The sequence below is a fragment of the Harpia harpyja genome, chromosome 7 (genome assembly GCF_026419915.1).
Source record: "Harpia harpyja isolate bHarHar1 chromosome 7, bHarHar1 primary haplotype, whole genome shotgun sequence".
Classification (NCBI taxonomy): domain Eukaryota; kingdom Metazoa; phylum Chordata; class Aves; order Accipitriformes; family Accipitridae; genus Harpia; species Harpia harpyja.
Genome location: NC_068946.1, coordinates 29401993 through 29427041, shown reverse-complemented (window position 1 = coordinate 29427041; position 25049 = coordinate 29401993). Strand labels below are relative to the sequence as shown.

Sequence of the window (25049 nt, the reverse complement as noted above, 5' to 3'; positions counted from 1 at the left end):
TTGCTCTACACTTAAGAACCATCTCATTTTTATCCCCCTCTCACATAGTTAAATACACCAGATTCTTTATACTCACAAAGTTAAGAGCCTGCCAGCCCCACCAAAAATTTAGCTATCAAACACTATTGGTGATCTCTGATCCTGGGGGCAGACTTGCCCTTTGGAGTATTGGTGAATATTTTTGGACAGTTTTTGTAATACACTCACTGTTCTCCAACTGTTTGAGTGATACTTGTCCCATAAGCTGCCTCTCACACCAGCTCCCAAAACAGACAGCCCCCTGTGCCCTGTTGTTTTGGGCCACAGGGAGTCAGAACCCTACCTGCTTTGGTAGGCAGTAAAGAGATCTGAATTTTCTCTCTTTCTCATCTCCCTGCAAAGGGGTCTATCTCTGCAGTCTAAGGTACCCTTTATCAGCTAAAACTCACAACCTCCTGTCACAGAGACAGGAGACACCTGCTGTCCTAAAGCATCAGGGTTACCTTGTGGTTATGTGCCCATTTCTGATGAGCCAGTTGACCAGCTCTTTTCCCACAATGCAGTTGGGATGCGTCCGCAGCCAGTAGCGATGGTCTTGAAACTCCATCCCACTGTTGTGATGGCAGATTTTCTTCCACAAGTCTTTCAGCTGGACTGAGTCCTGGACAGGGAGATGTGCAAGTTACCTACTAGTCTGACCTTAGCACTGGTTTCAAGGGCATCAACCTGGGCCCTCAGATCAGCTTCTAGATCAAAAGCCCTCCACAAACAGGCATAAAATCTAAGCCATTCTGCACTACCTATGTGAAGGTGCAAACAGAAACAGCAAACAGACATGAGATCAGCTCCTTATATCCTTCCTTTATATAAAGTCGAGAACAAGGAAGAAACAAAGTGGGTATCCTCACAGTTAAGGCGTTTTTGGTTTTAATGTGGCAAGATTTTAGACTGCCTACAAGATACTTACGTCCTCACTACTTCCCTCCTGCACCCTATTCTCAAACAACTCAGGTGGTTTGTGCAAATATAGAGGACAACGAAAACTCATCCTTTGGAAGAGGGTTTTTCTATATAATGTGCTCAACCTAGGCTTTGTGAAGCATACCAGTCCATTATCAAGCCCAGATATAAAGCAAGTACTTGACACAGCAATGCACACTGCTATGTTCAAGTTCTGGGATACCATTTCTTGTTGAAGATGCCTTTTTATTGTCCAGCATCACACCTTTTTTAGACACTGCTAGCTTTGGCCACTAAGAAAAAAAAAAAAAAAAGGTGCATACCCCTCCCAACTCAACTAACTGTTTCTGAATCTGTGCATCTCTTCCCCTCACCACTTCAGCCTATACCTCAAACTTATTTTCAGGCCTGTTAAGCACATGCACCTACTCTTGTGTAGGCTATGCTCCATCCAAACTGAGCTGTCCCTCTGCATCTGGCCCCTTTTGCTTTCCCATATGCACCCTGGCTTGGCACAGCACAATCCATTGTTGCAGTGGAAACTGGGACCTGGGATTATTTTGCACGAGCAACAGAGCACCCCAAGGGGTAGAGAAGAGACACTGCAGCTCACTTTCTCAAATGCCTTGTTCTGGTTTTGTGTAAAAGAGAAAAAAAAAAAGCTTTCATTAAATTTGAACTGGTTTCAGCTTTCCAGTTAACTGCCAGACCCTTTCCAGTTAACTGCCAGACCCACATTATTGCACTTTCCCAAGGGTGCCCCGAGATCCAAGTGTTTTGCTCCACTTCTGTTACCAGACTGGCTTTCTGCTTTTATTTCCAGAAGTGGCTGTCCTGGGTATTATCCTAAAACCAACATCAGCAGCTCCCCTTCCGTACCACGTATAGAGTCAAATGGATCAGTAATGGAACATGTCATAGGATCACAAAATTTGATGCAACTGGCAATTCCAGTTAAGCTGCCTTGTAGTTTACCCTTAACTCACATGGTGACTTCAGTAAACTGGACAAACTGGCAGAACACAGCAAATCCTTTCAAGTCAAGGATTTTGACCTCTAGTTTACAAAAGTATGTGCTTACCCCGGTGTACGTACATCCTCCCCTACCTTTTACTTCATGAGCAAAGTTCATTAGTCTTTTGAATGGAATATGTTAAGCTTTAAATTAACTCCTGATATAGAGTTAGCTCTACATGCTAAGGGCATTAAACAAACAGCAGGAATTCAGAGAATATCCTACATTAATTGACAGTGCATCTTCCGCTCTTACATAAACAGAAGCGATACTACCAATCCTTTTCTCCCCCAAGGAAGGAAACAAACAAAAAATTAAACAATGTGAAGCTGAAGTGCACTGGAATTTGATCACCTTGGTCCAAGTTGCATTCACAGCATTTTAAATTTCATTTTTCCTGCATTAACATACACAGATGGGGCAGGGTGGTATAAAGACATGCCTTAAAAATATTTCTCTCTCACGTGGTTATCCATTTACAGAGCACCCTGGAAAGGAGTTGTGCAACTGAACAGGAACTAGAGCGTTTCTGCACCCTCAGGAATACTTGCATGCATTTTGCTGACAGCAGGCAAATACCTGACAACACAGTAATTAGCCTTCCCAATTTTAAATTGGCAATGGGGAACAATCTTGAATCTTTAAATGTGTGACTCCCTTCCCTTCTCTGCACCTTTTTTGCTCCATTTGTTGGAAACACTTCCCCTTCCTCAAAGAAAAGAAACAGTTTTCTACTGAACATTGTACAGTAACTGCCACCTATAACACTGCCTCTGTGGGGAGGGGATAATAGGATTACACAGAACACTGTTGCAGATTGATTTTTCTTCGAACAAGTACGTCACTACAACCTTCTACAAAATGTTATATTTATTCTGCAAACAAGGGGAGGGGCCAAGTTATGTTTTGGCCCAATAAGCTCTAACAGCTTTAACTTGTTCATCATGGTGTAACCATTCTGAAGCAGCCATTTAAAATTTCTGATTATGTGGCCTATGAAAGGGAAAATCTGAACTTCGAGAAATACAGAATCAGATTATTGCATTACAGCTGCAGCCATGACAGGTTTAACCCACAAGGAGCCACCATACACCAACTCCACACTGCGTAACACTTCCCAAGACTAAAACTGTAAACACATTTAAGCAAACACCACATGAAACTATTTGTTTCGGGAAGACAGAAGTGTCCAAAGCAGCATCAATATTCTCCATCCCTGCACCACCTGGAGGAGGGGTCCAGGTAAAAGTGCTCAGACAAGAGCCTTTAAAGGCAGCAAGACACTCCTGCTGCATGATACAAGAAAGGCAAACTTCATTGCCTTCACAGAGCAACACAAACAGAAGTTTGGAAGGTACCAAAAGGATTTTGCGCTCGTCCTCACTGGTCTCTGCCTTCAAATGTGTGCGACTGGCCTGGGGGCTGACAGATGTCTCATAGGCAGGCACCATTGGTGAACCTGACCGATCCAGTGACAGGTTAGTGATGCTGGCTGATCTGTAGTTGAAGAGAGAAGAATTTAAGTATTAAGTATTCATTGTGCAGTGCTTCACCAGAGAAGGCATTGATCTTGTAGCATGCTAAAAAGGAACTTAAGCCTGTGACATTGTTCAGTCTCCTCAGTACTGACTTACTGCTTAAAGCTTCCTCCCCCGTCAAAGCAGAAGAAAGGATCCCTAGGAAGCAAGTGTATTGCTTTGGAACATCCAAGTTAAACAAACTTTTCTAAAGCTCTTTGTAGGAAGCAATTAGAACTAAGTTTAGGCACAGCAATTCATATATGTCTGTGTTTGAATAGACTGGGGAAGAGATGGGATGCTGGGTAACTAGAAGCTCCAGCATTTTGGAGGCAAGACAAATGCCAGCAAGGGCAGCCAACACCAGGATCCTTGTAACAGGGCACTGAGATTCCCCCTCTCCTTGACCCATTTAAAATTCCTTCTCCTCAGCTCTCTCAAATATATGGCTGGCAGCTTGCAGAGTCTGGAAGTTTGAGCACCTGTTCCCTAGGGTGGCTAAACTGTCTGCTGAAGCTGGAGGTCACTCCAGCTGGCAATTTTCCTTGTACTGTGATATGGAGCATTCACCTGATCTCAATCCAGCTGTTAAGAAATCTTGGCTATGTACTCCAGTACAAACACACCATTTTGCAATAATCATTGCAAAGCTACAAATGCAAATACAAGTTCCAGACACGCTCTGCTCCAATATCCCACCACTAGACTAAGCCTTTGAATAACCAGAGTGCAACTTCTCATCACACAGCAGTAAAAAGCATGCAGTGTAAGCTATTCATGCTAACAGTGCTCTAAGGAGTGAAAATGGAAAACACTTCTGCATACAGCAACAGGGAAGCTCAAAATGCCAATGCTGAACTGATTCAAGAGGCTTGCAGCAGTCTCAGTGATGAGAACTGTTGCGAGCCTCTCATCTTTGCAATGAAACTCAGATAACTTCACAGAGCTTGCTAACTGGCTAACAGACGCTCTAATTATTCCCAAGAATTCTCAATGGATGATGTGACTGAGCCCAGGCATAAAATAGCAATGCCACCCTATTTCAGCTTTTGTACTGTAAGAAGTAGGCATTGAAGGTACAATAGTCTCAAAATCACTGCTTTTTCCTCCTCTGTCTCTTGAGGAGGAATATTGGGCTGATATAGGGATTTAGTTAGGTCCTTTTTAGCCATTTATGTAGAATCAAAGGAAACTAATGTTGGCACTACATCCATATACATCTAGGGGTGATAAGCAAAAGCTTTCTGTCCTAGTCAGGCATTCAAGGCAGGCTAAAACTCTGCCTGTCTTCTACTGTTCAGATGCTCTCAAGTTAAACAGTTAGAACTGGCAGAATTATGCAGCTTAACAAAAAGCATTCTTAAGTGGAAGATGAGACTGACATGAAAGTCCATCATTAAGGACTCCTTCCAGTTTTTTCACAACAGCTACTTTAACTGTGCCACCTACCTGTAATCAGCAGGGATTTTTAATTTGTGTAAAAGGACATGGAGCAAGAGTTAGAACTGTCAGATTTCATATCTGTGTCTTTATCATCACCAATTACATCCAGGACTTTATTGTATTTATCTTTTCTAAAAACAGAGGGGGAGATTTTGCAATGAAAATCCCTATTCTTTAGACGGATCTGCAAAGGAGAAGTTCAAATCCCTCTGCTTGCAACATTTGACTGTTGTGGTTTTTTCTCAGACTGATTATTTATGGGGAAAAACCAACACATATCCCCCACGCACAGGGAAAACAAATAATACCAAGTAACTTCTGCTACCTGCATCTAAATGCACTCAACCTGCATCTTTCTTGCTTCATCTCACTAAAAAGAGGCATGGTCAAGCTTGCCTCAAAGAAACTTCTACAGCTGCTTTGAGAAGATCTAAAGGCTAGCACTGCCTAGCCCAAAGCCAGTAGATTTGTTTCCACAGGTTCAGAATTTTGACAGAGATAGGTTATACCTCATTGTTACTTCTCAAACGTGAGTCCAGACAGGTAGGTACTATGGTGAGGCCATGAATAGCCAGAGAGTTAAAATTTAACTTGCATGAGCAGTTTGGGCCTGCCAGGTCCAGCTTAGAACCCTCCTACTACTGCATATATGAGCTAACAGCAAAAGCCTTTTAAAATAGACAACATCAATTCAAACAGGAAGCAGGAGAGCATCCTCAAGGTTTCAGAAATTTCTTGATATCACTGCAGTTATTTAGCATGGAACTTTTAACTCTGGACTCCCTGTCATGTTTGCCCAGAATTGATTTTTGGTACCAGTTTATTCACCAGTATTTTACTCCCCCCTAGGTGAGATTTTTAGTTCTCAGTTGTACAGTCAGTGTGCATCTCCTCCTAACCGTCCCCATCACACAGAAGATAAAGACTCCAAGCAGTCTGTTCCCTGAAAGGCACACCCAGCATCCTTCTCAGCTGAGTTCCCTAGTCTTCGCTGGTCCTGCCAGACCCCTCCAAATTGCTAAACATTCTGCATTCCGGTAACACCAATGCAAAGAAGTCTCTGAATGTCTCCTGACTCCAACACTGAAATTTGGATTGTCTTTGCTCTGTTCCTCATATCCTTGCCCCCCCTTTATTTCCCCAATTTAACCATAATGGAAGTATGTAACCAGAACCATAGCAGAAGCAGCATGAAGTGGAAATTACTGGTTCTTCTAATACCAGGCTATTTAGTGGGATTAAGCTCAAGCACTCACAACTTACACTAAAGCTCTCATGAACATTTCCAAGTTCATTCCAGCACTCTTGCATAAAGACCTATAATGGGATTTTAGCCCAGGAAAGCCTGATCAATTAATCAAGATTATACTTAATGCAAGAGCAGAGGGAGCAGAAAGGGGCGGGGGGGGAAACCACAAAACCAAACAAAAACTACACCTCTGCTCCTCCATGACCTCAGCCTTTGCCTCCCATTACCAAGTCTCTGTTACTCCCTTTTCTTTAGCTTCCTCAGAACTCTACCTTTCTTAGCCACTTCTTTCCCTTTTTGCCCTCTTCACCACCACCTCTATTTGTCTGACTCAGCAGCAAACTACAGGGTTCTCAAAAGTAGTACATTTATTAATATGAATAAGTACATAAATGGTCTTTACTTACCATTACATATGGGTAATGGAGTGTCCCATTTTAGACATGAAACAGCACGCACAGTAAAAACAAGCCCCAAAATACAGGCTCTACAGTGAAGAGTGTGCTAGGAGTGTAGCCAGAACAGAAAATACTCATATACAATTCGTTTACCTGTTCCTAGCTGGCGACTTCCCTGCATCCTCCTGGACAGACCCAAGGCGTGCAGACAACGTGGTAGTTGAAGAGTCTGGGTGAATCAAACTGCAAGGAAAAGGAGCACATTACAGATGTTTGAGAGATTTGCTACATGCAGCAGCATCAGAACAGCTGGAATTAAAATACAGTTAATTATAATGTTATCTCTCATTCCCAGCCATGATTGTTAGATCAATGAGGGAATAGGGAAATCTTTCCCCATCTGTAGGCCAATGATACCTGCAAGACAGTGCTCAAGTCTTTTCCCTTCAGACTCAATTCTTGGACAATACAGCCTCTTCCCACTTCTCCCATCACCCTGCCTTCCCACCCTCTTCCCCTCTATCACTTTCTTACACATCCTCTTTCCTTACAGGCTGCTATTCTGTGCTTTGGAGGTAGAGGCATTGCCCCCATCTCCCCAACATCTTTGCAACCCAAGCAATGCTATCTATAGCTATTGCTAGACAGCTTTTACCAAGACAGCCTGACAACCTTCTGTAATTGTTTAACCTGATCACTATCACCTTTGCCCTCCTTTTTCTTATAAATTCCCACTGGCAAAACTGTATCAGATATAAGCCACTACACCCCAACTGATACAGCCATACTGGCTGTGCCCTGGGATGTAGACATGTTACTGGCACAATAAATGCTCTTCATGAGAAAACATAAAAAATACAACTTTGCCTGAGCAGCTGTACTTGCCCAGAGTACACCACTCCTTCACTTTTAAAGGACATGGCCCTTCAAGTTAGTTAAAGCAGGAGCCCATGTCTGTATGTTCCAACTGCTCAAAGAACAGAGCAATGTCAGACAAGTAAATACAGCATCACTCCCCTAAATGCCTTCCTCACTGCTTTGTAGCACATGAGAGCAGGAGAGGCAAGAGCTTTAACTCAGATACATTATTTTGGGAAGAGACTCAACTGCCAAGTTTCCTTCTGAAGAAAACTACTTCTCACACAGCAGCCACATATTAGCAAAAAACTTTGCTTCCATTATGAAGCTGTGAGTTAAACTGCACCACAGTGGAAAGTGGCAAATTCAATGTCTTGAGTTTAAACCTCTGAAGGTCAATCAGGCACTTAACAAATGCAGTATTAAAAAAAGCACTGTAGTCCATTGCAAAGTTTTACATTTCAAGAGCAACAAGCACTGAAGAAAATTTTCATCCTCCTAAAGCAACAGTGAACTACCTAATCTCAATCTCTCTCCCTTTCACATATAAAAGCAGCCCATGTTTACTCAGTGTCTCCCAACAAGACTAAGTGTTCTAGTATAGAAAGAGTTATCAGCCTTTCAAGATTAGGCAGTATTTTTCTCGAGTACTACAAGCTGCCCAAAATAAATATATAAATACTTTCTTTACATGTTCATGTCTACAAGCTGTTGCACTGTCATAATAAAAGACACTAATAACACATCAGAAGGCAGAATTAATGATACCTTCTATTATTTTGTACACCTGAAGAGAAGCATTCCGAGCACACATACTTAATCCCCCATTCAAAATTTAGTAGTATTTATCCCAAGCATTGCAACATTACTGCTTTAAATGACCATGACATTAAACCAGAAGTAGTTTCCTTTATTTAGGCCTAAAGCTGATTATTTAATTGCTTCCATATAGGAACACCATACTCTGAAAAGCAACAGGCAAAGCAAGAGTCGGGGCATTTTCTGAAGACAGTTGGTTTTGAGGTTTTTCTTTTAATACTATCAGAACCGCTAGAAGAGATCTGCTGAGAGGCACATGTCACTAACACCATCCCTCAGTTGAAGAAAGGCTCTGACTCAAGGCCTCCTCGGTAGTTTCACACCTGCCTGTTCTTCTGTTTTTAGAGAAATGAGCACAAATACCACATCTGATTATTTCTTCCTCCCCCCACCACATTAAATTAAATCAAGGTCCTCAGAAATTAACTTGCATACCACTTGAGAAGTGCAGTGTTCTTTCATTCATCTTCCAGAAATAAAGATCCCCTCATTCGAGAGCAATACAAAGAAATATACTTTGAAAGGAGATCAGAGAACCTTTATAGCTGTCCTTTCAATCCCACTTCAGTTGAAACAGGTGGTTACTTCCACCATTTATCTCTTAATTACACAGACAGCATCTCTTGTATTCTCTTGCCCAATCCCCAAACCTGACAGGCAAAGCATCAGCATCACACTCATTTGCCTCTTGATACATTGGTGGTTAGAAGGGATGGGTTTTGGTTTTGTCTTTTCAAACTCTGAAGCTAAAAGCCTACTCTGTCACTGGTATAGAATCACTGGTTCAATAGGAACCTTCCTAGGTTCAAAGGAAGAACTGCAAATAATTTGAAACTCCATTAGAAAAGTTTCCACATTTCAATTTGAAGAGAATAATATTAGAAGCAAGCACATGATTACATTCTTTTCACAGGAGATATGCTTCTAAGATTCCTGGATGGAAACCACCAGCTTTTGTCTAGGCAGGCATCAGCCTGAAAACACAGTTAAGATTCTGGAGCTCAGCATGAAGCCATTCACTTTACCTTTGCCAGGTTAGATCCTCCTCCAGAAAGATGTTGCGGCTAGCTTTACGACTCCCAACTGGTGTGCGTGGCTCACCGGGATCCAGCACTGATACAGAACATGCAGAATCGGACAGAGCATTTAAGTCTTCTCCAATGGAGTTACTGTCTGTGGAGTGTGCATAGCTTAAGGCTATTTTGCGGCAGTAAGTGCAGGCTCGGAGATCCCCTATGGAAAGGGGAACCAGAGAGTGTAAGTGAACAGGAACAAATAGTACTCTGTTCCTACAGGATCAGAGGTGTGTAGTGGGCGGAAAAGAAGGATTTTCTGTTTCAAAGCCTCTTTGCATGTTTAAGTCTAGTTCTCATATTCCCTTAAAGAGCAAAACCCCAGATAAATATACTCTCAGGGAATTTCTCCATGTCAAATGATGCATAACACATGATCAGTAAGAGAGAGAGACAGGTTGCGGGGGCAGGGAGAGAGAGCACATGTGCACACTGAAATCATGGTACAACAACAGCCAGTCGGATATGACATACCAGCTGATGTCTGGAAATAATTACCTCCATCAGGAGATGTCTAGAGTTTGGTAACTGGTATTTGAAAGAGTTTCCCTCATCCTCAATTAGAACATGTGGCTCAATACATTTTAAAATTACCATTACTAAGAGCAGCTTTTACTTGAGCACACTTTTTGTAGTGAACATCCTTGTTAAATAGCGGCCATATTTGTTTTGTCATCATTGATGTAATGTTGGTAAAAATAAGCAGGCATGGCATAATCCACCATTGTGCATAAAGAAACTGGTAGAATTAGGTACTGTGATTCTTTTTGCTTATTTCTAAACCCACCAGAGACCTGTGCAGCATTCTCTAGCAGATGCCAGAATCTAAAATGCAGTAGTCCAAACAGAGCTGAGCACACAGAGAACTTTCTGCTTCTCAACAGATAAACCCCACCTGTGTAGCCCATGAATTTTCCAGGGATTTCCTGATTGCAGCATCGACTACAGAAGATCTGCCCACAAAGTCGACAGTGGTGCCTCCGCCGGAAGGTGGTGAATTTCTCACTGCAGTCATAGCATTCTTTGCACTGGCTGTCAGGCATCCAGTACTGCTTCAAGTCACTGTCCTACAAGGGAAGGCAGTAATGAAAAGCTATTTTTTGTAGATTAAAAAAAAGCATGTTTAGATTCATGATTGCTTTGTAGACTGTGCACCTGAAAAGGACAATTTCATATATTCATATATGTGTGTGTGCACACCCTTGCGTATAAGCATACACATCCACGGAAAGGATTTTTCATGTGGTTTTATAGGGAGCCAGAAGACTCAGAAAGTTCTTAACTGTGAGAATAAATCTAGTAAGCCTTTGCCTTCTTGATCCAAGATGGAAGCAAAGCAGATAAAAATTATGACGAGCTGTAGATAAAAGTCAAGAAGAAACAAACATATGAAGTACTGATTGCTCTTTCCTCTCATTTGCCCCTAGCACATGACAGGCCCTCAACTAGCACAGTTTAAAAAAAAAAAAAAACCACACACCTCCAAAACAACACAAACCCCACACATTAGTTGAAGCTGTTATCCAGGGGTAAATCAAGTTACCAGGAATTATCAGTGCAGGAAGATCATTTCAACAGCTAATACTGGGATGTACTTTGAAAGGATTATAGATACATGTAAAAAGTTTTGTTATATGATCAACTTCTTCAAAACTTCAGTAAACAGTTATAAAAGCCTGTGTTCCAGATTGATGTCGTTTCAGAACTCCAGGTTAACTGCTATGTGAAGACAACTGTGAAATACACATTCAGCAGATAACAACATATACTGATTTACAGCACGGGTGCACCCAAAGGAATTTTTGTCTTGTTTTTAAGACTTGAAAACAAAGAGTTAAAACTTCCCTTTGGTGTTGTAGCTATAAACAGAGCAAGACAAATCTCTCAATTGTGATTCTGAGCATACCAGCTACAATTACAATGGATGGAGACAACTGCTAATGGTCACATGACAACTCTGACTGTGAAACACTCTTTGCTAGAGTTCAGTTCTGGCAATAAGCCTTTTCAGAGGGACTGAATACTCTGGGTTTTTCTTAGGAAGAGAAAGTGCTGCAAGAATTTTCTCAAAACAACCAGAGAAGAGAGTAACCACAGATAAGAAAGAAAGGTGATCCATACTCTGATTTTCACAGAACCAAAAAAAACCTTACCCTGAATTGGGGGTTATTTTTGGGTGTTCACAAACTGAAGTTTGACACAGCTGCTAGACCAATTTTGAGACCAAAACAGCTATGGTCAACCATTTCCTGCTGCCCTCACCCAAGAAAATTTGTACAGAAAAAGGTCAAAGACTACTCAAGGCAGTCTAGCATTCAAGAGAGTCTAAAAATTTTTAAGATGAACACTAAGCTTCAAGCAGGGAAAGATGCAGTGAAGAGCTTTGCCAAGGAACTTTTGCAAAGCTGCAGGGGATGCCAAGTAACAGTTTTTGCTGCGGCTTTGCATGGAAATCACTGATTCTGCCACATACAGAGTGGCTGTTCCAAGCTCCAGTGCCTCTGCCCCACATGCACATGATTGGGTGTTTAGAAACCCAGCCATTGCTGGTGACACCTTCGAGCTCTCTGCCTTGCTCAAGTCAGAGCCAACACTCATGTCAAGAACAGCCTACAAGGAAGGGATCAGAACAGAAGTCTGGCCCCCGTTAGCAGCAGAGGATGATTACAGCAGCACCTTCCAGGATCTGACACCTGCTTTCTACAACAGTAAAGTGGTCTCCTGTAGAGACAGACCAAGTCCACAGTAGGAAGAAATTGTTACCTGGAGTGACTCAAGCAAGACATGGCTGCAGTCAAGGGCAGCGATGCATTACCATTTGGACAGAAGTCAGCATGTTGACAACTAACATACCGCTTTCAGAGAAAGATCTAGACATATTCATTTACTGCTGCATCCTGTCTGTTTGAGCACTCCCATACCTTCAAAGATGTCTGAAAATCTCCAGGGCCTTCAGAAGCTGCCACAAACTGAAATATTAATAGGAGCCACACTCAAGGTCCTGCTTACTGCAATGAAAGGCTTTTGTTTCACCCTCAAAAGTATCGCCCTTTCTGCCAAAGCAAAGTTACTCTTACAAGCAGAACAGCAGCTAAGTGAGTTTACTCAAAGTCTACCTGTAAAAGCTACTGTCCTGGTTTTGGCTGGGATAGAGTTAATTTTCTTTCTAGTAGCTGGTATAGTGTTATGTCTTGGATTCAGTATAAGAATGCTGATAACACACTGATGTTTTCAGTTGTTTCTAAGTAGTGTTTATACTAAGTCAAGGATTTTTCAGCTTCTCATGCCCAGTCAGCAAGAAGGCTGGAGGGGCACAAGAAGCTGGGAGGGGACACAGCCAGGGCAGCTGACCCAAACTGGCCAAAGGGGTATTCCATACCATGTGACATCATGCCCAGTATATAAACTGCAGGGAGCTGGCCTGGGGGAATGGCTGCTTGGGAACTAACTGGACATTGGTCAGCAAGTGGTGAGCAACTGTATTGTGCATCAATTGTTTTGTATATTCCAATCCTTTTATTATTATTGTAATTTTATTATTGTTATTATTATCATTATTAGTTTCTTCCTTTCTGTTCTATTAGACTGTTCTTATCTTAACCCACAAGTTTCACCTTTTTCCTTCTGGCTCTCTCCCCCATCCCACTGGGTGGGGGAGGAGTGAATGAGCGGCTGCATGGTCCTTAGTTGTTGGCTGGGGTTAAACCATGACAGCTACACCAAGCCAAAAGCCTTTTTCCTCTTCATTCAGTTTAATTAAATGTACTTTTGCCTGTTCGTGTCTTGCTCCCAGACACAGCTATTTGTATCGTCACTTATAAATAGTTGTAGCTTCTTTTGTCAGCTAGATCCTCCTCTTAAAGGCATGGTCCAACACAGCAGAGGGAGGTGAAATCAGCAAGTTAATCGCAACCACCAGACCCTTATCCAGCCTAATCAAAATTGATTAGCAGGACAAGCCTTTCAAGCAAATATTGTGACCAATAATTACCATAGTAAGTAGCAGATTTAATTCATCCTCAGAATTCTCATTACTATTTGTGACAGTAAGTGTGTTTCACCTGCCTATGGTTAGCAAGGGAGAAAACCATCAAGTGATACTAGATTAGGTAATACAGAAGTGGGAAGGAGTCCAAAATGAGAGTGTCTGGTCCAAGCTCAAGAAGCTGAGCAACTGCAATGTTTCACTCCCACAATATGACAGATGTTTGACATGTCAAAAGCCAGCGCCAACTTAAATTGTTTCCCCTGCACACACACAATGATTTTTTAGTTTATTCACTCATCCTTCAAACATCTGAAAAAAAATCCCCATGATACATCTAAAAATGAAGCTCAGAAAAGCCCAGTAAACAGTTCAGTTTCTAGATAGTTTGGCCTACAAATCCCTCAGAAGAAGTACCTGGCTCTTCCCCTCCATGATTTCTTTGAGACGCTTTAAAACAGTGCTGAGGCTTCTTAACTGAACAGCTGTTCGAGGATCATGACCTCCAAGAGGCGGTTCAACTTTTCTTCGATTGTCTGGAAGCGAAGGGGAGAGTAGTATTCATTTCTTCCATGATACATCAACAGTTACATCACAACACAAAACCCCATTAGAGGGAGAAATGTTCACATACGTATGTACTTTACAAAGTTACAGCATGTATTCACTTCTTGCCCTTGCACTCGCCCAAAAAGGAGCTTCTGATGCCAGATAGCTTGCTCTGACTGACATTTTAAATACCATTCTCTGTGTTTACAAGAGCTGATTTAAGTTCTCTGAGAATTAAAACATCTTTTAAAGAAGTAAAGTTATTGTCAACCTACTATATGAACCCTTTAGAAAGCACTGAAGTCTCCTTTTAGAATTCCCTCTAACATATCAATACTTACAAAATAATGGCAAAATATTCACATTCATTCTAGGATTGGTATAAGTCAATGCCTTAACATAAACTTCTTTATAAATGATTACAGCAAGTCTCAGGACTCAATTGCTCAGTTTCTATTAAAAACAGTAACTCAGAATAAAATGCATCCAGAATTTCATGTTTTTGAGGGGTTTTTTTGTTTTGTTATTTTCTAAGGAAAAAGCCAAGTTGTTGAGAACTTGTACAGTCATTCTTAATTAACTATAGCAAAGAAAATCCAGAATAAAAAGGTAACACAGTTAATTTCTTATTTTTCTTAAATTCTTATAAATGCCAGATTACTTTGAAGCATTGCTATATGAGTTACAAACAGGATCCTTCTCTCGAGAAAGATCTGCAAACAGTGCTGTATTTACCTGAACATTTAAACATTTTCAGAGTCGCTTTTCTACGTCAACAACTTTTCTGAACAGTTTACGGTTTCTTACCATCTTCGCTGCTCTCCATCTGACTTGCATTTTATTTTGATTCCCCCTACTAGAGGAAGAACAGTCATGGCTGCTTTCTGTTTACTGCTTTACATATCACTGATGTCAGCAGGAATGCTGACAGCACTAGCAGAAACGTGTTAACTGTTGCCGTGCAGTTACAACTGGGGTATTCTTTTGTGTGCAGGAGATCAAAACCCTTAGAGTAATGTGATTAAAACTGTAGTATTTCATGCCTCCTCTTCAGGTTCTTAGTAAATATTTTTAGTTAATCAGCCCACATACAGCTGCTTAATGACCTATGTACAACAAAGAATCCACAACAAGAGATGATTTTAAAGAGATTCTAGAGTGCTTAAACCCAGTTCTGTGGCTAGCCACATGGATTTATTTATTTTTTTTTAAATCAAACAAGTATAATTTTGGACAGTACCAAGTTGAGTGTTTTAGGGTGATTAAAGGGACTTTAATATTTCAAGAAAACATTGATAATACCACAGAAACCTTTGGCTCCTCCTTACTTCTATCACAAGATCTATGCTGCATTTACTTCCTGGACTGTCCTGCTGTAACTTCTGAATTCAAGAGTATCTTCTTTCCAGGAATGTTGCTTCCGATTCAAAAAATTACTATCAGTCCTCCTCCCTAACTAGCTACAAATCTTGTCAGGCAAGTGATTCCCAAAGTATGAACATACACAGCACTGAGAAAATGCCATAGGTAACTCCACGCTTGCTCTCTTATTAGTTAAATGCCCTTTTCTGTGTTACATAAAACAATGTCAAAAGGATGTCATCTACATTAGAAAAAGCATGCCATCTGCAGTAGGAGCACATGGCTAACCTGTTTGTACTAGAGAAGCTGACAGTTCTCAGATTAAAATTCAGTTGGCTCTCTTCCTTTTCAATCATGTGATTTCTCCCTTCCTGGAGGAAAACACACTGTATAGCGGGAATGTAAGTTATTATTCCTGCAGTACAGGACACAGTGTCTAAAACACCATCCTTATAAAAGAATTCACATGGATCAGTCTTAAGTTAACTCTTACTCCTTCCTGATGCAAATTCCATTACTATAAATACCACAGTCATTTTCTCAGTTAATGCACACATGATTTACAGATGTATATGTTTTCACCATTGTAACTGTATTTCCTTATTTCACCATTAAATCTGCAAAACTCACGTTCCCTTCCACAAACACAGCAACTGTAGGAGTATTTTTCTTGCTTTGCCCACATCATCATCCCAACTGCCATCAGTTGCACTTGTGAAGAGATTTCATATCTTCTTTTGGTTTGATGCCAAGAGGCTTGACCACAATTACACATCTAAGTAGTGGTAAACTTTTTTAGTGCTCCTGAAGCAGCAAACTCAGTATATGCTACTAAAAAACCCCCAAACAACAAAACCAAACCCCACACACAGAAAAACACAACACCCCCCCAAAAAACCACACACCCCAGCAGCCACAATTAAAATTGCACACAAGAAATTAGGTTTTTAAAATAAAATTAAACTTTATTTAAGTGTTATTTAATCTGCTATGACAACCAGATCAGGTCCACAAACTTTTGCTTGTCATTGTCCAACCAGCACAAAAACAACTGCAGGAAGTAAAGACTGCTTCCTCATGGTTTTGATATATAGAGTCCTTATACTTTCTCAGTCCAAAACTCTACCGTATCTTCATCCATTTACTCTTCTTCTCTAGCCAAACACTCATAGAAGACAGTCATTTTTCACTTGATATCATTTTGCATTTAACAAACACCAGCTGCATCTCAGCCGTTCAGTGTAACACACCAACATGAGCGTGGAATACATGTTTTCAGGACTACCAGTTTATGCAGCAATTGTGTTTTTCCTATCCATTCCCTTCCCATCTACATGTTCACACAACAAAACCACAATATACCAAAAGGAACTCCATCTAGACTTCCAATTTGACTTGTTTCTAACCTATTTATCCTTCTTAAGCTAAAAATTAACTCCTACAGCTAAAAAAGAAAAAAAAAAATCATATTTCAACAGTAACCCTCATCCTTCCTATATGTATTCATGGCTGCTGATCCTTGGCAAAACCAATACATCCTCTGAAATACTGTACGTTTTTCTCCTCTTTTTTCTACTCTCCCCACCTGAACTGTGATCACTGGGAAGGAACCTGCAGTACCATTCCAGCTATGACTACCTACTCCACACGCTCTTCTGAGTTCAGGCCACAGAAAGGTTTGCTCAGTAAGTCATGCAATTGTTCTGCATCCTCAATTACTGAATCACTGAAATATATTTTTCCAAAGTTTCTTTCATGACCCTATGTATTTCAGCATTCATTTTACAGTGAATGCCAAGTCAAAAACACTATGAGAACTACTTTCTTGCAACTTAACTGCTAGTTTCAGTTTACAGGAAGAGAGCTGACCACACACTAACACAAGAGGTACAACAGAGAGCTTCACACAGTTTCAACAAGGAACAAATGCCCCTCAGGGATACCACAGTTTTGCGAGTACAGATCAACATCAATTGCTTTCTAGTTATTCACTGCCAAAGCATAACATTTCATATTCAAGTTCACCATCACAGTTCAAACATTGCATCTTCCTCATGTCACTGCCATGCAAAGTACTGACATGAAAAGGATGAAAGTTGTCCTTAACTTCATTTTACAAGATGCATTTTCATTTTCCAAAACCTTTTTCAATAGAAGAGATACTCTGGTAATAAGTCACATTCTTTATGATTCCCAGTAACCACCACATGCTTTTCTCAGGCCTTCTTACCCCTCATATGATCGTTGGCCTTTCCTTACTCTACTAAGCTCCTTTGCCATTCCCTATTGCTTCCAGTCTGCTACAATTGTCTAGCATTAACAGCGTTATCCTGCATAACAGGGTAACAAGCTAGGAGTGCTTTTACTACCAGTGCTCCCTCTCCAATTGGTCAGCATTTCCAGTTCTCCTTAAATTGGATTTGCAAGCTATGACATTATCTCAGTACGTGACTATTTTGGTTCGATCCAGCACCTTGAAAGCACTCAGCTGACAGCACACACAGGCACATGCAGTCCAATACAACCAGCTGGGCCCACTGCCTCTGTAGAAGTGACACCAGCAACCCAGCACCCTACTCCAGCACATGAGGATGCAACAGACTACCCAAGAGGGAGGCCACAGAAGTCAATGCAGAGTCTCAGCACTGATTCTTCACCCATACAACCCACAAAGCATCTCTGACATAGGCCAGGCATCCAGCAGCTTCTCCTATTTTCACAAAAGCCAGTAAGGTGCTATTATAATGTTTTCATGTAAGAGTCCTGCAGGGAAGCACACAACTGAAATCCTACATATTTGATGCTAGACAGTTTCCTACAAAAACCACCATCCCTCCATGTCGTTCTGCGCTTGCAGTTGTCAGCCAGCATGGTCCCCAAGCAATGAGAGTATCTGCTGTGCAGTGTAAGCTAATGGACAGATGAGGGGTGGTAGTCAGCATCTTCAGGAGCAATTTCATTCCATCACTGTTTAAAGGCACCAGCAGCCTTTTATCTATTTATTCCTTTCAGTTTGCTTAAGGTTGGCATGTTATTTAAACTCAAGCAGGCTAGAGAGACTTCTGTGAAGGACTTGCACATTTTCCTGCCTACACTTGCCCATGTTACAAAATATCTGAGTAATGGCCAAGCCTAGAGACATTTACAGGCCTACAGATAAAAGGTTGCAAGAAAACTCAACTAGATTAGACACCTCGCTGTCACTGATGTGAGTGGGTGAACTGACCTACCAATCTAGGTGTTTATGTAAATCACATCACTCCTCATACTTTTCATTCTTTAGATATGAGAATAATTTCTAAGATTATTTGTGCAGCTGAGCATCAGCTGCAGTGGCAGAAGTAAAATTCTCCTCTGCTCAATGTTCAGAAATCCTCAAAGACCTGATTATTCAGCACCTTTTAAGATAAAAGAAGGTACGAAAACTAATTTTCTAAAGTTTGCTTCAAAAAAAGCAATGCCTCTGGAAAATTCCCCTGTAACCTCCTCACCAATCCAGTACACTTTCACTTGCTTTACACAGAGTTCGTATGTGTTACAGCACCAAGGTTATTTGGGGGAATTTACTTAACAGTGAGACAGGGCACTCAGCACCCAATATCACAGAAATCTCTTCAAAAAGCCAGCAATTCCTGCTTGGTCTAACTTTCTTTCCAGGGTGATTCATCATCACATTTTTCCAAGCGTACTTTCATCCAAACCCAGGGACGTGAATGGAGGTCCTGAAAAGGCGTTGGAATAATGCAGCAACAGTTCCTCTCCCACACCTTAGACTAAGTGTCATTTCCCTGACTGCCTGCTCCCAGTGGAAGTCAAACAGCAAGATTATTTCTGCCTTCTGAGTACCAAACAACCTACCTCACCTAAAGGTTTCTAATTTGTAATACCCAGATAATTTCCAAGTGATTTACAAGAGGTAACTAAGAATGAAGTAAAGCAAATTGGCAAATCAGCCAAGAGCACACTGCTGTACTTGGGGCATTTGAGAAAAAGCTTTAAAAAACAAAGCAAGCCAGCCTTAATTGGTTTGTTGTGACAGGTACAACTGAATAGCACAAACAGTACTAGAGGGCAAGGAAGAAGATGATGAATGTGTTCAACTAAGACAGCATGCAAATGACTTAGAGAGATGAAAATGCTAGTTATCTGTACTGGACTTTTGCCTTGTTATCAAGACTAGACATCCTTCTGAAAATCCCATACACATTAACAACATTTAAGATCCGATTTGTTTGCACTAGCTACCATACTCTTGGAAATACTGTCTTGCACAGGATTTTTACCCAGCTTAGCAGTTTGCTCAAGGCCATCACAAATGGCCAACAGTAACCACACAGATCTCAAGAGGGACCCCTGCAACCTACTTACTAGCTCTTCCTGATCTTCATAAAGCCATTACACAGTTGCACCTTTGCAATCACATTCAATTCCCACTCCAGCTAAAAGAGATTCAGTATGGCATCTGGCAATAGTTCCAAGGTTAGGAATAAAAAAGGTTTAGATGCAAGTTCCTATTCAATTCTCCTCAAAACAGCTACAAGCAAAAACCTGCATTTGTAACTCCCTTGAAGACACAGACATCAACCCCATTCAGACTGAGCTCTAAAGTTATAGTTTGCATGTGGCTGTTAAGCAACTCAAGTCTCTCAAGACAAAGCAGAAATTTTCAGGATCAAGGTTCAAGTGACTTTAAGACATCGGATGTGTTTTGGCATCCTCTTCTGTTCCAGACTGTTTCATAACTGAAACAGCAGAGCCCCAACAACAGCGTCTTGCTGGAACACTAAGACGGGTAGAGAGAACATGCTTCTGAAGTTAAAGTGCAACCGCACTAACAGAAGCAGCGTAGCCTGATGCCAAATTCTGCCATCAATCTAGACAGTCAATGAACCTTTGTTCACCTCCTTCCACCTCACTCTGAAGCATCCCAGACCAGCTAGTACAACATTCCCATGTAGCACAAAGAGTTGAAATTACCCAGGGTTGTAGAAGATCTTCTTTGCAGCTCACCAGTCAGCTGTTTTTTGTAAGGAACCGGCGACCTCAGAGACTGAGCCCTGGTGGGATGCTGAGGACTGGACCAGCCACTGCTCAACACCTGTGGATCACTCTGTCCTGCCTCTGCTCTCTCTGCCGGGGATGAAAGCCTGCCATCATCTGGAGTTGACAAAAAGCGAGAAACCAACTGTTCAGACATGATAAAGAAAAAAAGTAGTGCATGCAAAGCTAAGGGTAAAAACCTCTCAAATAGCTCATTCGGATCATAATTATACATAACAGACGACATGAATTTTTAGCCTGAAAAGTACCATGCAAAACATGGAAACAGGCCAGTACGTAAAACTCGTCTGTCAAGGCTCAAGGTATTTGAGAAATGTCCCTAATGTGAAAAGTGTTTAAAAAAAAAAAAAATCAGTAAGCATCAATTATTCTTGCTATATGGAGTAGCTATGCTTGATTATCAGCTTCTGCCTTGAAAAGAGTTTTTCAGTTATGTTAGAAGCCAGTACTGAGGTCACATTAAAGTTACCGCAGCCTTTAATAAACCACCCTTTTCCATCAGACGATCAAGTATAGACAGGTTCTCATTGATTCCAGTAACATGCCCATTTCATGTGCCATTTCAAGGTTGTTTTCACATTCTTTCAACACAATGCTTTGCTGACTCCAGCTACATTTGTCAGACAAACAAGTGAAGCCAATATTGACCACATCTTATGTTACTTTCAATAAATTAATAACAACAGGTAATATTCTGCTATGCAAACTAATAGCAGTCATACCAAGTAATTATTTTTCATTCTGCATAAGAAGAGTCTGAACAGATCAGCTTGCTTATGCAAAAAGCTATCTTGGCCCTTTTTCTCTAGCCCAAACATCGCAGAAATATGCTTAGCAGAGCTGAATAATGAACAGACTAAACAAAAGCAGCTGACCAGTTTGCCATCTCCAGCAAAGAGATACACAGTTTTTGTACAAAACCAAGGTGCGTTCATTCACCACTCTTTGCAGTGTATTTCTTTGAAACAAAAAAGAAACTCACATAGGTCTTTAAGAGCTTGCCTACTGAGAATATAAGTGTTTCATGATACATGTAACACAAAGGCCAAAATCAAGTAGTACTTTTTAATATACAAAACTTTCACAACACTTCAGACCTCTTGATGGGGAACACCTAAGCCATGCAAATTAAGGGTGAGCTTCCTGTAAATACACTACTTTCTTACAGCTCAGCTGCCTCCCAGCTGAAGGTACAAGATGCACAGGAAGGTGAGGAGTGGAGGAAGTCTGGAGCAAGAACTTGCATTGGAAGGACAGGCACACATTTTGCTCATATAGGCTGGCAGAGGGCTACTCCTGCTTTTAGCCCCAAAAACTTCATACAGGCAAAGGAAATCCAGAGGCCCAGCTAAGAAGCTATACAATACTATCTGCTAAATGGCTTGCCTCTGACCTTCACAGGCAGCCACAGATTTCTAGCTGCAAGATGCTGGCTATCTTCTCCCACAGCAAAGCTCTACTATGTCACCCAAAAGCAAGATGCAACATCCCTCACAAAAGAACTGACTCACCATCCATTTGGCCAGCCATCTGACATTATGCTTGTATATTCAGAGGTGTTTTTACAAGTTTATGTGGCAGCAGAGGGCATCAATAAAGCAGACATCACGCACAATCCATGCACACACATTGCCCCAGGCACTTACCTCTGCTGAAACGGAAGAGATTCACAAAAGAGCTGTAGGCTGATTTGAAAGGAGGGTCATCCTGGTCAGGAGTCAGGGGTTTGAAGTGAGTGAGGTGAGATGGACTACTAGGAGAATGAGGTAGATCACCGGTAGAGTCCAGTGTCGGAGACTGTTTGTCATCTGCGGCCATTTCACGTGCCCTGGAAAGAGTTCAGCAATGTGCATTATACGCAGGGTGCTGAAACAAAACATCTTCAGTCAACTAAAGAGGAGGTGTCTCATTAGATGCTAGAGTGGGGACATTCACCCACCTACCACAGACATCTGCTATTAGCACAGGTCAAGAGTGCCAGAGTTAGGAGCCCGTGTCCCCTGCCTGTCATTGGCAAGAGATCAGCATCTCTGCAGAGAGCAATTCAGAGCTCCTAGTTAAACATCCAGAACAATCAAAGTAAGCGGACAGCCACTACACTGTCTGATGACACACTCCAGTTGCTGTTCTACAGGAACTTAAAGTTTTCAAATGGAGACTCTGCATGCGTACCACAAAGTTTTAACATCAGCTCAAGAGCAAAGCTGTCAGTGCTGTGACTTCTGCAGCCCTTGTAACAAGAAAACTGAAGACAGGCATGCCTCAGCAAGCACAAGACATACTTGTCATCTGGCCAGGCTAACTTCAGAATGAGAAATAGAAAGAACTGCAAACAATAGCAGGACTGAAAGATTAAGTTTGGTGGACACTGCTTCCTTCCCCTCTGCACTACAGTACAGGGCCTTGTGAAAGTTACCAGGAAAGTAACCCAAACTGTGGTTTATTTGTTGTCATATCTAACACCTCCAAACTTCCTTGTTTTCAAGAGTAGCTACATCAAGGAAAAACAAACAAACAAAACAAACCACCTTCTATATTAGGGGAAGCCATACTTGTTAAGCCTAGTTGCTGTGTACTAAAGCCTTCATACAGCCAAGAGTCATAGTTCCTCACAGCCCATATTCTTTAACCTCAATACACACCTGATTTCTGCCACTCTGCCTCACTAAGCCTGCACTTCTAGACTGCAAGGCTAAGGTGCTTACTATCTTCATCTTTGTTTAACCAAGACTTAGTGAAACATTTGACAGAGCAGGAACATGGGGAGCTAACAGAAGCTACGAGGGACAGCTGACTTTTACCTGTGCCAAGGATCAAAACCCTCTATAAGCCTACTTCCTGCTTAGCAGCTGATAAATGCTCCTTCATGAAATACTAGTTTCCAGTTTCCACAACTGCTCCCTAGACTCTACAGGCGTATTTTGCTGACTAGGACATTTTCTTCCAAGTTCTAAGAAGCCACAATAAAAATCTATGTAGTCCAGAGAAAATCCACATGGTTGACAAGTAACACTGGAAGTGCTAACAAGCTGCATGTAGCTCATGTGGCAAGGTTTGACCACTCCTACAATGAATGCACAAAAGATGGTATCTGCAAGTCAATCATATGACTTCTCAGTGACTTTTGCTTGTTGCTCTGTATAGTAAGCACATTTAGCTCAGAGTTTCTCCTGACATTCACATATCCTTAAGAAAGAAAAAAGACATCATTCACAAAGTTTCAAGAGTAACTTTGATCAGGTTCTTTATGTAAGGTTGAGTCTCAGTCTGGAATGCTTCCCTCTCCCACGTAAGTCACGGTATTTTTTGCTGTTGTGCATTTCAGCAATATGATTCAAACAACTGATGTTTTGAACATGCTTAAACACCAGAGTTCATGGAAAATGCCTTCAAGAGCATATCTTCAGGTAAATTTGGAATTGTTTCTTCAACACTTAAGACAACTGATAACTTGCTTTTTAAATGTTGAATGTACAACAGGACTGTGCTCCCACACACACTACCACATTTAAAAATGCCATTATGAAGTCAGACAGAACTTTTATAGGAAATTATGTTCATATCTCAACAACTGGCTATAACCTGGCAAGACAAAAAAAACAAGGAAGTCTCTGAACTTGCATACATCATATATGTGATTCTGGAAAAATAAACTTTAGCTTCAAGGGAAAAAAAACACACAGTAATTGCTTCTGTGACGGCAGTACTATCCTAATTAACAGACTGAAAAGAAGAGCACTGTGCTTGGCATTTGCTCCAGAAACACCTGGATCTTCTGTGCTGTACAACACATTAGCTATGGAGTATATCATCCTTTCTTAAAGAGCTTTAGTTCTCCCACTAAAAGGAAGACACCACCAGCCCCCCAAGAAACAGGGAAATAGTCACTTATTTGTAGATTATGGGAAATCAGAAAGCAAGACGCACATATCAGTCAACAAGCACAAAAACAGACTACGTCTTCCTCTGGATCCTTACCAAACAGCTACTGGGGATAAATCTAAAGCCACTTTAGGCTGCAACGTCTTCAGCAATCACCAACTCATCACGGATAAAACAGAGTGCAAGTACGGGTGCGAACCTCCATACGTTCCGCAGTTACATCCGGAATGGCTCTGCGACATCCTGCACCCCACAAAACTGACCACAACCGCTCAGTGCCAAAAGAGTCCAAGCACTCCTTGTTCCTCGGATGTTCCTCGCAGGCACCTGGCTAACACACCCCGGGTGTAAAAGCTGAACCGTCCTAATTTAAACATAAGTGCATGACACACACACTTCACTTCCAACCTCTGCGCCGCAACCACGTTGACCGCTTTGCTTTCCCCTCTGTAAAGGGGACACCCCTACCTTCCCCCGTCACAGACACGCATCCGCCGAAGGCGACTGCCGCCCGCCGGGGATGGCGGACCCGGAAGATCACCTGCGGCAGGGCGGGAAGGAAGCAGCAGAAAGCTGCTTACAGGCAGCGGCCACGCAGCGACCCTCGGGCCAGCCTAGGAGCGCCACGGCCGCCAGCCACTATCAAGGACCAGACCGGGCTGGGCCGGGCCGGGCCAGACCCCACAAAGAGGGCTCGCGCACCCCGGGGAGCCGCTACCACGGGCCCACGCAGGATCGCCTAGTCCCGGAGAGGCTATCCTCACCTGCTCCCCGCGGGTGACGACGCCGGTGCAGGGTGCCGGGCCGCAGGCCCAGGCCGACACCGCCTCTTTTCACCCCCCCCCCCTCCCCGCCTCGGCCCGCTTCCCCGCCCCGCCCCTAGCAACCCGCCGCGCTGC

The 25049-nt window shown here is 42.0% G+C and overlaps 1 protein-coding gene across 16 annotated transcripts in view; it reads right to left on the bottom strand.

Annotated features, from left to right (window-relative positions):
- Nucleotides 1-25049, bottom strand: part of PIKFYVE (phosphoinositide kinase, FYVE-type zinc finger containing) — a 70931-nt gene that overhangs the window by 44836 nt on the left and 1046 nt on the right. For 12 of the 16 annotated variants that reach the window (XM_052791277.1, XM_052791283.1, XM_052791278.1 and 9 more), the window contains exons 2-9: nucleotides 21915-22096; nucleotides 20185-20364; nucleotides 13714-13832; nucleotides 10207-10378; nucleotides 9264-9471; nucleotides 6715-6804; nucleotides 3313-3451; nucleotides 483-640 (exon numbers count right to left, since the gene is read on the bottom strand). In XM_052791277.1, coding sequence (XP_052647237.1) covers nucleotides 483-640; nucleotides 3313-3451; nucleotides 6715-6804; nucleotides 9264-9471; nucleotides 10207-10378; nucleotides 13714-13832; nucleotides 20185-20364; nucleotides 21915-22096 — 1248 coding nt within the window. The other 4 variants (XM_052791291.1, XM_052791289.1, XM_052791294.1 and 1 more) reach the window with 4 other exon arrangements.